The sequence below is a fragment of the Panonychus citri genome, unplaced genomic scaffold, assembly GCF_014898815.1.
Source record: "Panonychus citri isolate SS breed McGregor unplaced genomic scaffold, ASM1489881v1 Contig00142, whole genome shotgun sequence".
Taxonomy (NCBI): Eukaryota; Metazoa; Arthropoda; class Arachnida; order Trombidiformes; family Tetranychidae; genus Panonychus; species Panonychus citri.
The window spans coordinates 444,956-460,409 of record NW_026515547.1 but is presented as its reverse complement, the minus strand read 5'-3'; the positions used below and the strand labels follow the sequence as shown (position 1 = coordinate 460,409).

Genomic DNA, 15,454 nt, shown 5'->3' with positions numbered 1-15,454 from the left:
ATGATTTAATGAATCTTCGCAAAAATAATCCAATAATCTCATCTCACGAGAAAACAGCTCGATCAGTAATCTTTTATCTCGAAGATGTATCAGCTGATTCGCAATATTGTCTAAGTTTCAAGATCTACCAAGAAAACAAAGTAGCTAATCTTCAATCTGCGGTTAAAATATACGATTATTACAAGAAAAACCATGAATCAAAAATTGGAATAATTAACTTATTAACCTCGATATTATTTTCGATTTTATCTAGGCCAAGGCTGTTCACAGTTATACCATTCGACTCGTCGAACTGATTATCTTAAAAAATCTGCAATTTAGTATCTGCCATTGTACAGCTCTGGATCTGCCCGTTGAATGATAATCTCAACGAAGTCGGTGAAATTGGCTCAGTTAACATGGGTCGAGCTAAGGATAAGTTTTCTAGACTAATTTGCTCTGGACAATATGGTTTCGTTTGGTTGGGTCGATTTGTTAAAAAGATCGAACTCGATTCTTTGGTCATTCTACATTTCAAAATTGGCCAATCTCTTTATGGAGGTAATTATAATTGAAACTTTCATTTGATTGAATTCTAATTTATCTTTTTTTTCTCGCAGAGGGACAAGAAGGGCAAGATTTCACCTTTACCATGGATCGATCTTGCTTTGATCCAAGTGTACTTAGAACAACTTATGCTGAGAAATTCTTACTCATGGGAAAAATACGTAATTCGACTGCAATTCATCTTGATTCGAGGTCGATCGCATATGATCTCGAAGATGGGCACAAGATCCTAAAATTCACTACACTATTAAAAGAGTTATTGATAACTTCAAGATAAACAATATTAACTTCTGATGGTCGACAAAGTTGGAAATGATTCTCATAATAATCTTTGTCAACCAGAGTAAAATCATAATTACCTCAACTTCTTGGACAACAAAGTCTAATTTCGACTATTTAATCATATTGAAAGAGAAAAAGTTGGAAAATGATTCTCATAATAATCTTTGTCAACCAAGTAAAATCATAATTACCTCAACTTCTTGGACAACAAAGTCTAATTTCGACTATTTAATCATATTGAAAGAGAAAAATTTATTCTTGTATCAAATCAACAGTTGCTTTCGTCACAATTTGGTTACTTTTTCTCAATAACAACACGAAAGGAAGAGAACTATTTTCTTGTAATATCCATTTTATATTCATCTTTAAAAAAAAGGAAATTGACAAGAAGTTAATCATAATTAGAGCTAAAATAATAACCCTATTCATTTAAGTCTCTTGTTTTCTCTCTCTCTCTCTCTTTTAAGTGTAACAATAGGATTTAAATGTAATCATTAAATTAGAGGGAAAATGAAGACAAGAAACAAAGAGAAATGTCTAGAGTTGTGATGATGGAAAAATAAACAAAATGGCGGAAACGTTGATGAGAATTAACAATTGACAAAAGTGATGATTAAAAGTTTACACAAATTACAACACCGAAAGTAACTAATTAACAGAATTAACAAGTATTAATATAAACTGTTTGATACAAAATGTGTTTGTGAATGTATAACTAATTAACGAGAAGAAGAAAACAATTGATTCAATTAATTATGAAATAGAATAGAACAAAAAAAAGATGCTGAGTAATGATGAAGGTATTGGAAACACACAAGGTAATTTATAGTAGAAAATATAATCAAATGATCACATTTACCTAATAAAGAACAAGAGTAAAGTTAAAGAAAAAATTAATTAGTTAATTGTTGGAGAAAACATCAACATTATTTACATCATCGTTTTCCATCAAAAACACTAATCAGAAGATTTTTATTTCTCATGTTTACTTTTCTGTTTCCATGGTTACGTTATCACTTCTTCTGGTTAGTTACAGTTTTTCTCTCTCTTCCTCTGATTGTTGGTTAATTATCTTAACCAGTGATTAATTTTTTCTCTTCATTAGTTTCTATCATTTCTAATTGTGACTAATTAATAGCAACTTATTACTTATTCTAATTGTAATTTCTTCTTCTCTGTTTAACTTGTTCTCTTGAAAAGAATAATCATTTTTTGTTCTATTCTATTTTCTCAGTTTCTTCTCTTTCGCCGTTTTCTTGGCTGATTTTTTTTTCTCTAATTTGTTCGTTTATCATTTTGATTGTTTTTTCTTTTTCTCTTTTTTCCATTTTATTAATGTTTTGCTTTGTTGCTTCTAAATAACAGTTTTATCATCACTTGTTAGAAGATCATTTTTTTCAAACCCTCTCTCTCTCTCTTCCTCTCATCCTCATCCTCTTCCTCTCTCTCTCTCTCTCACTTTCATCTGATTAAATTCTATTCTATTTTCATTCAATCACTTGAGTCAACACCGTTCACAGTAAACCCTTATTTTTTTCTTCTAGCGAATCTTTTTCTCCATCATCATTAAGTTGATTTTATTTTGGTTTTCGTTTTGATTTGAATTTTCATCATTTGTTAATTTCTAAGACCTAGTTTTCTTTAATTACCCTGTCATGTGTTAATTTGTGCTCAGACTTGTTCCATTCTACCAATAATCAATCATCCCTGGAAAATTACAAACTATCAAAGAACAAATTATTGTCACAATTAATTGGCCAATATTATTTTTAATCATCACACAAACATCAATTTATTCTTCAAAAATCTTACCAATCTCTTTCTCTGACAATCTTTTCCATCTAGAGTTTATTATCCAATCTAAATTGCTGCTAATTACAAGATGAAGTTTTCTCACTCCTTCTTATCTTTCCATCTTTACCTGTCTCTTGTAATTTATTTACCTTTGTTAAACTGTTTGATCACCTCTACCTCCGATCCCTCGATAAATTCAACAATGACCATGCAAATTGGACCAAAATTTAGTTATAGCAACGATACCAAGAAAGCCAACGAAACCTTGTCACTTCCATCTGAGCCCAAGTGTCCAAAGTCCTGTCGATGTACCATTGAAAGTGGTACACCAAATTCCCTTAAAGGTTACACAGTTTCCTGTTCGCGATTGGGCCTCACAATCATTCCTCCATCATCTCAAAGCCCTGTCGAAACAGTTACCTTTGACCTAAGCGATAATGATATAAGTCAGGTTAAACTTTTCGATCACGATTATCCCAATTTAACCAAGTTAAATCTATCTATAAATTCAATCTCCACCATTGAACCAAAGGCATTTGAATCGATACCAACGCTGGAATTGTTAGATTTAAGTTTCAATAAGCTTTCCAGCATTCAAGATATGATTTTTAACAATCTAAACAACGTTAAAACAATTGACCTTTCCGACAATGATATATCCAAAATTGCTGCCAATTCTTTTGATGGTCAACAATGGCTGGAGATTTTAATCCTACGAGGAAACAATCTTAAATCTCTACCTGAGGATTTATTTCGAAACAATGAACGATTAAGGATTCTTGACCTTTCTCATAATTCCATGTACAGTTTACCTGATACCCTTTTCCATTTTACCCCGGCACTGACCACCATTGATCTTTCTGAGAATCAGTTTAACTCTGTTCCAAGTGAAGATTTAATTGGTGCAACTAAATTAGAGAATCTTGATATCTCTGCGAATTTGATGAAAAAATTGGACCATGAATCTTTCAGTGGATTATTGTCATTGAAAACTTTAAAGATCAACAATTTACCTCAATTAACTGAGATCGATGATTACACCTTTTCCTATCTACATAATCTTCAACACCTTGAGATTAAATATAATCCAAGGTTAAATCAATTGTCTTCATCAGCGTTTTTTGGTATCACTTTTACTCCAATTAATTTAACGCAAGTTGATCTTTATGGTAATCAATTGTCTCGACTTACTGAGCATACACTTCCAATTTGTAACATTTCACGAGTTGATTTACGAGATAATCAATGGAAATGTGATTGTCATTTTGCATGGATTAAGTCATGTAAACACGATGATCCCATTCACCAGCAAATAAAGTAAGTACAAATCGTTAATTATCTTAATTAGTTACCCGTTTCCAAAACTGATTGTTCAGAGTGTTAATCAGATTTTATATATACATACATTGTATATGAGAACCTTTCAATTTGGATAACAATAATACTCAAAAAAAAAGATCGCTGATCTTTTATTATAATAATAATATATTTCATTCTGAATATGAATCAAGTTGAATTACTGAACTTTCATTGTCAATATGAAATAATGATTAATGTGCAATATCATCTTCATAGTCACTAACTTTTATCATGATATCATTTCCTGCTGGAAGTGTACATACAATCATCACCGTAATGAAATTAAGATAATCAAAATTCAATGATTCAAGTAATATAATTGTGATTCATGATTAAAGTATTGTCTCTGTTTTAGTTAATTTTACACACTCAATTTAGTTCAATTATCTGTTAACTGATCTTTTAATGTCAATTTCATTTTTCATGATGATCAAGAAATTCAATTGAATGTCTGTTCATTGACACTGACCATATTTACTTTCACCTTATACAATTAATAATCATGATAATTACAGTAATTGTAGATCTGTTGACTAATTTACTAATTGTAACACTTGGAAAGTGATTCTAATCATGATCATCGTGTATATGATTAAGATAAGGTGAATTTTTCAGTCAAGTTGCTCCAAAGCTACAAATCAATTAATGTCTTGATCATGATAAATGATCTATCTTTTTGTTTCCATTAATTATTCTGTTGATTATTTACTATTAATGTCTAATTTTTTTTCTCTCTTTTTCTCTTTACTGTACTTTAGGTGCACTTCACCATTACAACTTGCTAGTCTTGAGATCGGTGCCATCAATGTAGACCAATTTACCTGTCCAGCTGAGGCTAATTCTTTCAGTCGAGAGATTCGATTATTCCGTCTATTTGTAGTTCTCTTTGGTGTTTTAACTCTTATTTTCATGGGCTTCATGGTAATTTATTATCTTCATAAAGCCAAAGTAATCAGATCTTTTGGACACAAGTACCAACGAATGGGCTCCATCCATTATGTTAAAGACCAAACCACTGATATTGTCCCAGAATAATTAGATTCATTTCATTTCTTTTTTTACCAAAGAATCATCTTCAACTTAAAGTTAATGAATATTATATGCCTAATCTACACCTAATGGTGCTTTTGATAAGAAATTATTACCAATTAATTTGCCACCGTTCACTAATCCCTAAGAGCACTTTGTATTTGCAATTAAATGCAACTGTTGCCTGGAAATCAAAGGAAACTGAAGGAAATAATCAACTGGAGGACAATAAAGTGCCATAAGCAAAACGTTTACATTGCAATTTAATTTACTTTTCACGCAATCAAATGAATCAACAATTGACCTTACTTTCGCAAGTAATAACTTTAAAAAGGGAAATACACAAACTGTAAAGACATTTTTACTACATCCATTCATCATCATCGTAATAACTTTCACCATCAACAAACAATGAAACAAACATCATCAATCTCATTCGTTGATTATTGAACATTTCATTCATTTTCATCATTAACATGACTTTGCAAACTTACTAAATTGTATTATCATAATGTAACACAACCACTCTAACTAACAATGTAATCAGGTTAGATTGTATTTCATTAACTTTACCTTTAATTTTGTTGTAATACATTTTAATGAAAAAAATGTTACTTTTATTTAAAATTTAATCCATCAGATCATATCAATGGTTTTAATTGTCATCGTTGTGACAACTATTGTCCACTGATAATTATCATTCCATTTAATTGTAACCATTTCAAGTACAACCAGTAAGTTCACAATTAGGATCACCATAATCACCGGAACCAGCACCAGCACCAGCACCAGCCGTCCCGTTTAAATATTAATAATAATCTCTGTTTAATTTTACTATTATTATTATTAATAGTGATTATTATATGCTCTTAATGCTGATATGGTTTGTTGATTAATATCAACTTCATTGTTTTTTCCTAAAAGCTTATCAATATAACAAACCCAATGTATATTTTAATGTAATACATGTATATTAATAAAAACCATGAAGAAAAAAAAACAAATACAAGATAATCACCATGGTAGATAAATCAGATTAACTTTTATGATAGTTTTTCATATTCAATCTATCGTATATGTTTACCTTAATTGTTACGCTAACGGTTAAAAATATCAGCTATTAAAAATGTTTTTAATCAAGAATAAATCAAATACAGGACAACCGATATAGCCGATTGTCTTTGTTTCATTCCAATAAATAAACACCAATCAATAATATCCACTTGTTAATCAATCGTTTGTTGAGACAATTAGAATCAGAATTATAATTTCTGTAAACGTACAAAGTCAATATTGAGAAAATGTATACATTGTGTTAATAAGAAAATCGAACCAAATTAAAGCAAATAACTCGAACTGTTCATTGTTTTTTTTTTCGGGAATTTTCATCGTATTGGAAATTAATTGTATTCCAATTCGATAACGAAGATAAACTTGATTAAGGTTAACATTTGAGAACAGTAGATGAACAATTTAATCTGAAACTATTTCTCCAATCAAACAAATGAGGTGAAATATTTTTCGATCAACAAGATCTTCCATTTCCAATTTTCAATTTTTACAAATTGATTCCTTGATTGTAATTGCTGATTGACCTACTAATTGATTAAATGATGATTGTCATCATTATGAAACATGGCCACAATTCATGAAGTTGTTACTAAACGATAGAAATGTTTTAGTTAAAATCGAAACTTAAAAGTTGATTTATTAATATTGCGGTAAGCAGATAATTAGGTTGCAAAACTATTAATAATTGTTTCGTTGTTGATTTAGTTGATCTAAATGATTAAATTCTCAATTTGATGATTTTTCACTGATAATCTGTCTCCAATTCTCGATGTCAACTAATTTAACATCATTACCACCACAAATAATCAAGACCACTGGTCCATTAGAAGGTAACTTTGGATTAGAATTGATTATCTTTTCAACTAATCCTTTATTAAGTGCAGCGAAAACAGTTCCACATGAAAGCTCAACGATAATCCGTTGATAATCAGCTAATAATAAACAAGCTTCCATCGCTTCAATATCAGAAACTGTATCAGAGTAAACATTGAATTTCTCAGCATATCGAGCAGCCTCTTGACAAACAATTACGGAAGTTAAAGTCTTAGCCAATGTGTCACATTTAATCTCTATGGGTTGATAACTATTCTCAACCATCGCCTTGAAACTACGAGATCCATGAGTTTCCATCACCAGAACTCCAGTTGAATGCCAATTGTATCTCTCAAGTCCTTTCATTATACCACAAAACAAACCACCTCCCCCACAACAGGTAACAATCAACGAAGGTTGAACAGCATTTAATTGTTGATAAATTTCATCAATTAAAGTTGAATTACCTTCCCTATGAGAGATAAACATTAAAGAAAACAATCAATCTTTCCAATAGAAATGAAATAATCTCATCTAATCTTCTTCTGGTGAAATCGATTTGTGATTTGTCATTCAATTGATTTTCTAAATCCCTATGAATTAGCTGATTAATTACTCGAATCATTGAGACTCACCAAACTGTAGAATCGTCAAATGGATGGATAAATTTACGTTTCTTTGGTTCACCAGAAGCAAAGAGTTTGGCATAATTAATGGTCTCACTCGAAGAATTACCAAATCGTAAGACTGTAGCACCTTCCATTTTAATTCGAGAAGCAACTTCTTCGGACGAGATATTAAAGATCACAATGGTCGCTTTCATATTCAACATTCGAGCGGCATAAGCAGTTGCTATTCCAGCGTTTCCTCCGGAAGGACAGACTAACTCTTCGTACCCTTGTTCTTTGGCCTTTTTTTGCAGCCAAAAAGAAAAATTCGATTAGTCGAATTACAATTAACTGAATAGAGAATAACAAACTTACCAATTGACATGATTTACCAATTCCTCTGATTTTAAATGATCCTGAGGGTTGATTGTTGTCCAATTTAAGGTAAACTGATCGTCCATCAGTGTAACTTTTACAGAAAAGATTCTCAACCAATGGTGATTTAATATGAAGAGAATCAGATTCCATCGTGAGTTAATCACTTAGATAATTAAACAATTAATTCACCAAATAAAACTCAATCAAAATGAGAAACAATTAAAAGTCACCAACACAATCACAATCAGCTGCTTAAGCTCCCACCTAACAACAAACCAACAATCGGGAAATTGATTAATCATCAAGATACTCTCATATTATTAATATTATGATTATAATTAACAACTAATAGATTAGATTAATTAGAATTAATTTGATCATTTACTAATAACGTGCTCTGAATTAAACCATTTTGTGTCTATTAAATAAAATTGAGATTTTTAATCAATCTTTGATAACAATCACAATTGATTACATCAAATATCTGGAATCAACTAAAGATCGATAATCAATCAAGTTAATCTTTGATTGTTAATCATAATTGTTTTGTAAAACTTATCAATCAAAATAACACTGATTAGAATCTGTTAATCATACAATCAGTTGTATATTGATTAAACTATTGTTACAATCTAATAGTTTATCTATTATCGTACTTTATATCAATCTGATTAGTTTATTGATTTCGATCAAATCAATGATTAGATTAAAGTTAAATTACTGAAAGTTCGGTTAGCAATTAACTCGATGGTTCGATTGAAGGTAAAATTGAATAAACAGTATTTTCTTAGACCAGATTCTCATAGAATCGTTGATTAAGGTGATAGATATTGTTGATTGTAGACTAGAGATTAACTTGAAATCGATTGTCGATCAATTGATTGTCTAATCGACACTGATGATTTATCTAAATCTACAACATGGCATCAATTTTTCTCTCTCTTTTCTTTGTCTTTGTCTTTGTCAATTTAAATTGTCAATTTTGATAGAAAATTGATAAAATCTTCATCAATAGTAAATTTTATTGATTTTTTCGTCATTTTTACTATTCAATTAAGAATAGATGTTCTCATCAGTTCTAATTGTTTTCTATTCAAATTCTCACCCAAATAAGTTCTCAAGAATATTATCAAATCTTTAAAGTGTAGAAAAATGATATCGAACATGATGTAACAAGGAGATTTCGAAGTTCGTGAACTAATGGCCAAAGTTTATGGAAGATTGTGAGTATCAATAGATTCATTTAGCGAACATGGAAATTCAATATTTATCGTACTTCTTTCACTGTCCAGTATTTGACCTCCGCTCAAAAAGGTCTCAAACTCTGGTCAACAATAATCTAGTTTTTCACTAGTTGACTGACCAGTTAACTATTAACAAATGATTAACTTTTCAAGGTTAATCAATTTCAAGAGTCTCATCACTACTCAATCATGTTGCTATCTTGCCAATAAGATCAATTAAAGTTAATTGTTTCTCTTTCAATTTAGATGTGAGACATGAGACTCTCCATGAGACTTAAACTAAATTGTAACATTACAGTTAATCACTTGAAAAGATATTATCATGATATTAATGAGCACTTTTCCAATCACGAGAGAGTTAATTTTGTCCATCATCAGATATCGAGATATTTGAGTACAAAAATCTTGTCATCTCTTTCTCATAACAATCAATTTAACTTGTTGATTGTCACGATTGACAAAATACTCTTTTAATTATGAATATAATCAACGATTTAAAAGTAAACACAATTAACTTTTACTTTCATAATCACCATCAAATTTTCCTGTCCGATCATCTTGTTAACTTTATATTCTCATATCCGACCTTTGACTTGAATTAACAATCACACAAGGAAGTGACAATAATTATCATTATCAAATTTACTAATAAATCTAGAGCAACAATCAAGTTCCCTAATTAATCAGCTTAATTGTATTGATAAGTAAATGGTGATAATCAAATTAAAGTTAAACATTGGGTTCCACTTGAAACAACACAAAACAATTATAACCTCAACCCCAGAGATTCAATTAATATGAATGAGGGAATTTTTTCAATTAATTTATTACAATTGATTACATTTTAGGTTTAATTGTAACAATTAGCGGATAAAACTAGCCCAGACAATTAATTGTTCATTTGTACTCTCGTATCAATTGATCAAGAAAAAAAAAGTCTCACATGTAGACACTTGACTTATTACCGATTACCAGAAAGACTGTAATCAATTGATTTGATTCCAATCATCTTCTTAATTGTTTACATCATTTACTCTTGACAATCATTTCCAAATTGATTAGATTGTTGCCTTTTTTTTCTCGATTGATTACAATTAAAAATCTTTGACGCTTTTCTCTCATAGTCTTAGTACATTTGATCGTAAAGTAGGTAAACAGATAAGAGTATTAAATGTTATTCTAAATCAATTGAGATAAAAGGCAAAAGAAAGACAACAATTAGAATGAGAAACAACAATTAACAATTTCATCGATAAGAAAACATAATCAATTGATTTGATTCAATCATCTTCAATTGTTTACATCATTTCTCTTGACAATCATTTCCAAATTGATTAGATTGTTGTCCTTTTTTCTCGATTGATTACAATTAAAAATCTTTGACGATAGTTATCATTTGATCGTAAAGTAGGAAACAGATAAGAGTATTAAATGTTATTCTAAATCAATTGAGATAAAAGGCAAAAGAAAGACAACAATTAGAATGAGAAACAACAATTAACAATTTCATCTCTCAAAATAAAGTTGCCTTTTCCAATTGTATCCATTAGTTAATTGTCCACTGAGTAGAGAGTGTTAATCATTGTAACAATTAAAAGTCTTCAGTAACTTTTTTTTTCTCATTTGAGTTTTTTTTTTAAATATTTTTCGCAATATGAAAGTCGCTATTATTGGTCAAAGTGCTTTTGCAAGTTCGGTGTTTGATGAACTGACCAGTCGAGGCCATACCATTGTCGGTGTGTTTACTGTTCCCGATTCTGATGATGGTAAACCCGATCCGTTGGCCTTAAAAGCTTCTCAGGAAAATGTGGCCGTTTTCAAGTTTAAACGATGGCGACTCAAAGGAGCGATTTTACCTTCCGTTTTTAACTCGTACAAATCGGTTGGTGCCGATGTTAATGTCTTACCTTATTGTACTCAATTTATTCCGTTAGAGGTTATTAATCATCCACCCAAAGGGTCAATTTGTTATCATCCTTCATTGTTACCTCGTCATCGTGGTGCTTCAGCAATTAACTGGACTCTAATTGAAGGTGATTCAGATGCTGGTTTCACGATTTTCTGGCCTGACGATGGACTTGATACTGGACCAATTTTACTTAAACGGTCAGTTAAGGTTGAAATTAATGATACTGTTGAAAGTTTATACAACAATTTCCTGTTCCCTGAGGGTGTCATTGGAATCGCCGATTCTGTTGACATGATTGCCAATGGTACAGCTCCGTCAATAACACAACCGGAAGAAGGGGCAACTTATGATCCAATGTTAAATAAAGATGACCTTTGCCGTTTACCTATCGAATCGTCCAGTGGACTTAAGTTACACAACTTTATTCGAGGTATGGATAAAGTTCCCGGTGCTTGGATAATCTTACAAGGTGAAAAGGTTAAACTCTATGGGTCAAGTCTTTTAACCTCCAATGGTAAACCTTTAAAAGATTCAACTGAAGTGACCATTGAAGGAAGTTCAAAACCAGGTATTATTACCGATAAAGGTTTAGTTATTTTTGGTACCGATGGTGTTGCTGTTTGTGTCAGTCGATTACAATTGGTCAGTTCGGGTAAGATGATTGTGGCCTCTAAATGGGGTTCGAGTGAAAGTACACAAGCGATTGAATTTACAAGTGAAGAAGAGGAGTCAATCGTTAAACCAATCAAAGCAATTTGGGAATCCATCTTGAGGTCAGAGGTTACCGATGATACGGATTTCTTTAAATCCGGAGCTGGATCAATGGATGTCACTCGACTTGTCGAAGAGCTCAAAGATACTTGTCCAATCGTAACCAATTTAGCAAACGAAGATGTTTATATGAACACAACTCTATCAGAATTCACTCAAATGGTTGTTTTATCAACTCGATCATCGAATGTGGCAACTCAAGAGATTGACCTGATTCGGCTTGAGGCTAATAAGAGAGAAATAACTTTCCCGCATCAACTGTTTATCAATGGTCTTTTCGTTGATTCGTCTAACGGGGCAACATCAGCTACGATTAATCCAGCGGATGAATTGGTAATTTGTTCAGTTTCAGCTGCGACAGTTGATGATGTTGATTCGGCTGTTGAAGCTGCAACTAAAGCTTTCACTTCGGGTGAATGGTCAAAAATGTCTGCTCGTGATCGCGGTCGATTATTGTACAAATTGGCTGATTTAATGGAGGAACATAAAGAGGAATTAGCAACAATTGAATCAATCGACTCAGGGGCAGTTTATACTCTTGCGCTGAAAACACACATCGGTATGTCCATAGAAACATTCAGATACTTTGCCGGTTGGACGGATAAAATTCAGGGTTCAACAATACCGATTTCCAATGCTCGTCCCAATCGTAACCTAACAATTACCAAACGTGAGCCTCTTGGCGTTTGTGGTATCATCACGCCCTGGAATTATCCTCTCATGATGGTTTCATGGAAATCGGCGGCTTGTTTGGCGGCGGGAAACACTATCGTTCTCAAACCAGCCCAAGTAACACCTTTAACAGCACTTAAACTTGCAGAGTTAACGGTCAAAGCCGGTTTCCCACCCGGAGTCTTTAATGTCCTTCCAGGTTCAGGGTCGATTGTTGGTTCAGCGATGGCTAATCATCCAGGTATCAGGAAATTGGGATTCACTGGATCAACGCCTATTGGTAAGGAGATTATGAGAAGCTGTGCCGTCTCGAATTTGAAGAAAGTTTCCCTCGAACTTGGTGGTAAATCTCCTTTAATTATTTTCTCCGACGCTGATTTGGACAAAGCGGTTAGAATCGCCATGAGTTCAGTATTTTTCAATAAAGGTGAAAACTGTATTGCCGCGGGTCGTTTGTTTGTTCAAAATTCAATCCATGACAAATTTGTATCAAAAGTAATTAGAGAAACAAAGAAAATGATCATTGGTGATCCGTTGGACAGGTCAACCGCTCATGGACCTCAAAATCATCGAGCTCATTTTGAAAAGCTTCTCGATTACATAGAAACCGGTGTTAAAGAAGGTGCCAAACTTGTCCTCGGGGGTAAAAAGGTTAATCGACCAGGATATTTCCTTGAACCAACAATATTTACCGAAGTCACCGATGAAATGTTTATCGCTCAAGAGGAATCATTTGGTCCGATCATGGTCATCTCCAGATTCGATGACGGTGATCGTGATGAGGTGATCTCTCGAGCCAATGCAACTGAATATGGTTTAGCCTCAGGCGTATTGACCAAAGATATGGACAAAGCTCTTTATGTTAGTGAGAAAATCGTAGCCGGTACTTGTTTCATCAATTGCTACAATAAGACCGATGTTGCCGCTCCGTTTGGTGGATTCAAACAATCAGGATTCGGTAAAGATCTTGGTCAAGAGGCTTTGAACGAATATCTCAAGACCAAAACAATAACAATCGAATACGCATAAAACGCAAAAACTTCATTCTTATTATTGTATTTTAACTCTTTCTGTTTAACAATCAATTTTAATTCTAAATTCAAATTTTTTCTTTAATCATAATGATCATTAAATCTCGCATGCGAAAAATGAACAATTTTTTTTGAATGGAAAATATTTTCTTTACTTGATTGTGAATTTTCTTACAATTGATATTATCATAGTCGAAAAGTTTTGACCTTTAATAGCGACTAATGCTTCGAATTGATGACCTTTCGGCAACCTCACGATGTTGAAGACTTGCTGGGACTTTGAATACTCTTGCACAATACACAAGGAGAATGAGATAGATCGAAACGAAAAGAATCCCTAAAACACCAATGTAATAAAGGCACGAGATTGGATTTTTGTCCAATAATGTGGCAGCGATTGCTGGATGAATTGATTCACCAAGAACACCGGGTATAAATACTATTGATGATATTTTACTGGTTACGATGATATGTTTGGCCAGCATTCCGTAGGCGGCTGAAAATATTGGCGATATACCGATTCCAATGAGTGTGAATCCAGCCCAAATGCAACTCGTATAGTAATTGGCCCATGGGACGGTGATCAGAATACCGACAAGAGAAATGATCAAACTTGATATAAGCAATTTGGTCTGAGAGATGACAAATGTTAACGGGATGAAAATTAAACGATAGAATGAGAAACAAGACCAAAACACTGTGGTCAATAAAACTCCAGTCTTTTTGTCCATATGAAGGTCACTTTTGACCGCAAACGAAGGTCCAAGAGATCCTAATTGAAAAAAGAAAAGAGTTTCAAATTAATTGGAAATTCAATTTGGTTCAGTTCTATTTTACATACCGATTAGCGTTTCGATAGCATAAACAAGGTGACTTATTAATGCGACCATTGCAACAGCGGAATAAGTTTTCAATGGACTGTAATTCTGTTGGATATTATCAGGGTTAATTGTTTTCGTGTGATCGACTGTGTTAATTGAAGCACTTTTCTCCTTAAAATATATACAACCAAAGGGAATCGAAAGGGTCAATGCACAAATCGATATGATTAAGAATGCATATTGTACCATAACATCATCGGAGGTGTAGATCGGCTTGACCACTGGATCGATTAATGAACCATTTAAGGTTAAATTTGATAGGTGAACTATTCCCGTCTCATCACCAGTGGTTGGTAGTAGGAAAGGTCGACAAATAACCGGGGTGATCAACGATCCAACGCCCCAGGACATGTGAAGCACTTGAAGCCAATTGGCACAATTTTCCTTCCATGTAGATGCCAACAATGAATTACAAGCTGATAAAACGATCGATTAATCAAATTGTTCATCTCACAATTAATCTACTCACCGATATCAGAGATACCATGAATTATACCAGCTAAGAATAAACAAGTTCCAAGATAAGTGAATTGAGTAAAAAATGGACCAATTCCAATGAATATTCCTGAAAGTAAGTTACAGAAACACAAGACAAACGACTGACTGAACCTTTGACCCAATAGACCAGCTATTAAAATGGAGACAGAGAAAAGTTAATTAAAGATAAACAAATGAACCTACAATCGACTTACCAACAGCTGATCCAACGATATGTCCAGCACTTCGAACTGGAATAGCATAAGAGACAGTAGCGAAATCGGTGTTGACCCGAATCTGTAAATCTAATAAACTTGACCCAACCAAAGTAATCGCACCACCGATGCAAAAGTAGGTCAAATAGGCAAGTAAAGTTTTGAATATTTTGTATCTATTATCGTGAATGAAACGAGAAGCCTTCATTGTGGTTAGATGTTAATCAACAGTAGTTTAAGTCTTGAGAAATTTGTAAATAACAATTAAGACTAATCATTGAAATCTAACTGCAAGTGTTTCCACTTGATTAATTTAGTAAGTATTGATTATCTATTCATGGTTTCAACTAATCATTAATATTAACGAGGGAGAA

The 15,454-nt window shown here is 32.6% G+C and overlaps 5 protein-coding genes across 5 annotated transcripts; 3 read left to right on the top strand and 2 right to left on the bottom strand.

Moving 5' to 3' along the window:
* The first annotated feature begins 347 nt into the window (after positions 1 to 347).
* LOC128396044 (uncharacterized) lies at positions 348 to 823 on the top strand. Its single transcript, XM_053356564.1, has 2 exons — positions 348 to 540; positions 600 to 823. Exons 1-2 carry the CDS (start codon positions 399 to 401, stop codon positions 821 to 823), a joined length of 366 nt encoding a protein of 121 aa, XP_053212539.1. The 5' UTR covers positions 348 to 398.
* A 1,258-nt stretch (positions 824 to 2,081) lies between these two features.
* On the top strand, positions 2,082 to 6,366 carry LOC128395971 (tsukushi-A-like). Its single transcript, XM_053356470.1, has 2 exons — positions 2,082 to 3,939; positions 4,740 to 6,366. Exons 1-2 carry the CDS (start codon positions 2,711 to 2,713, stop codon positions 5,014 to 5,016), a joined length of 1,506 nt encoding a protein of 501 aa, XP_053212445.1. The 5' UTR covers positions 2,082 to 2,710; the 3' UTR covers positions 5,017 to 6,366.
* Positions 6,124 to 8,231, bottom strand: LOC128395977 (L-serine dehydratase/L-threonine deaminase-like). The gene is made up of 3 exons (XM_053356477.1): positions 7,878 to 8,231; positions 7,530 to 7,804; positions 6,124 to 7,366 (listed from the first exon to the last, which is right to left on the bottom strand). Exons 1-3 carry the CDS (start codon positions 8,028 to 8,030, stop codon positions 6,808 to 6,810), a joined length of 987 nt encoding a protein of 328 aa, XP_053212452.1. The 5' UTR covers positions 8,031 to 8,231; the 3' UTR covers positions 6,124 to 6,807.
* A 2,324-nt stretch (positions 8,232 to 10,555) lies between these two features.
* Positions 10,556 to 13,632, top strand: LOC128395965 (cytosolic 10-formyltetrahydrofolate dehydrogenase-like). The gene has a single exon (XM_053356464.1). It carries the CDS (start codon positions 10,779 to 10,781, stop codon positions 13,503 to 13,505), a length of 2,727 nt encoding a protein of 908 aa, XP_053212439.1. The 5' UTR covers positions 10,556 to 10,778; the 3' UTR covers positions 13,506 to 13,632.
* Positions 13,633 to 13,716: 84 nt separating this feature from the next.
* Positions 13,717 to 15,435, bottom strand: LOC128395973 (major facilitator superfamily domain-containing protein 4A-like). Its single transcript, XM_053356472.1, has 4 exons — positions 15,081 to 15,435; positions 14,858 to 15,016; positions 14,349 to 14,804; positions 13,717 to 14,279 (listed from the first exon to the last, which is right to left on the bottom strand). The coding sequence occupies exons 1-4, from the start codon at positions 15,286 to 15,288 to the stop codon at positions 13,717 to 13,719; spliced, it is 1,386 nt and encodes a 461-aa protein (XP_053212447.1). The 5' UTR covers positions 15,289 to 15,435.
* Positions 15,436 to 15,454: the final 19 nt, after the last annotated feature.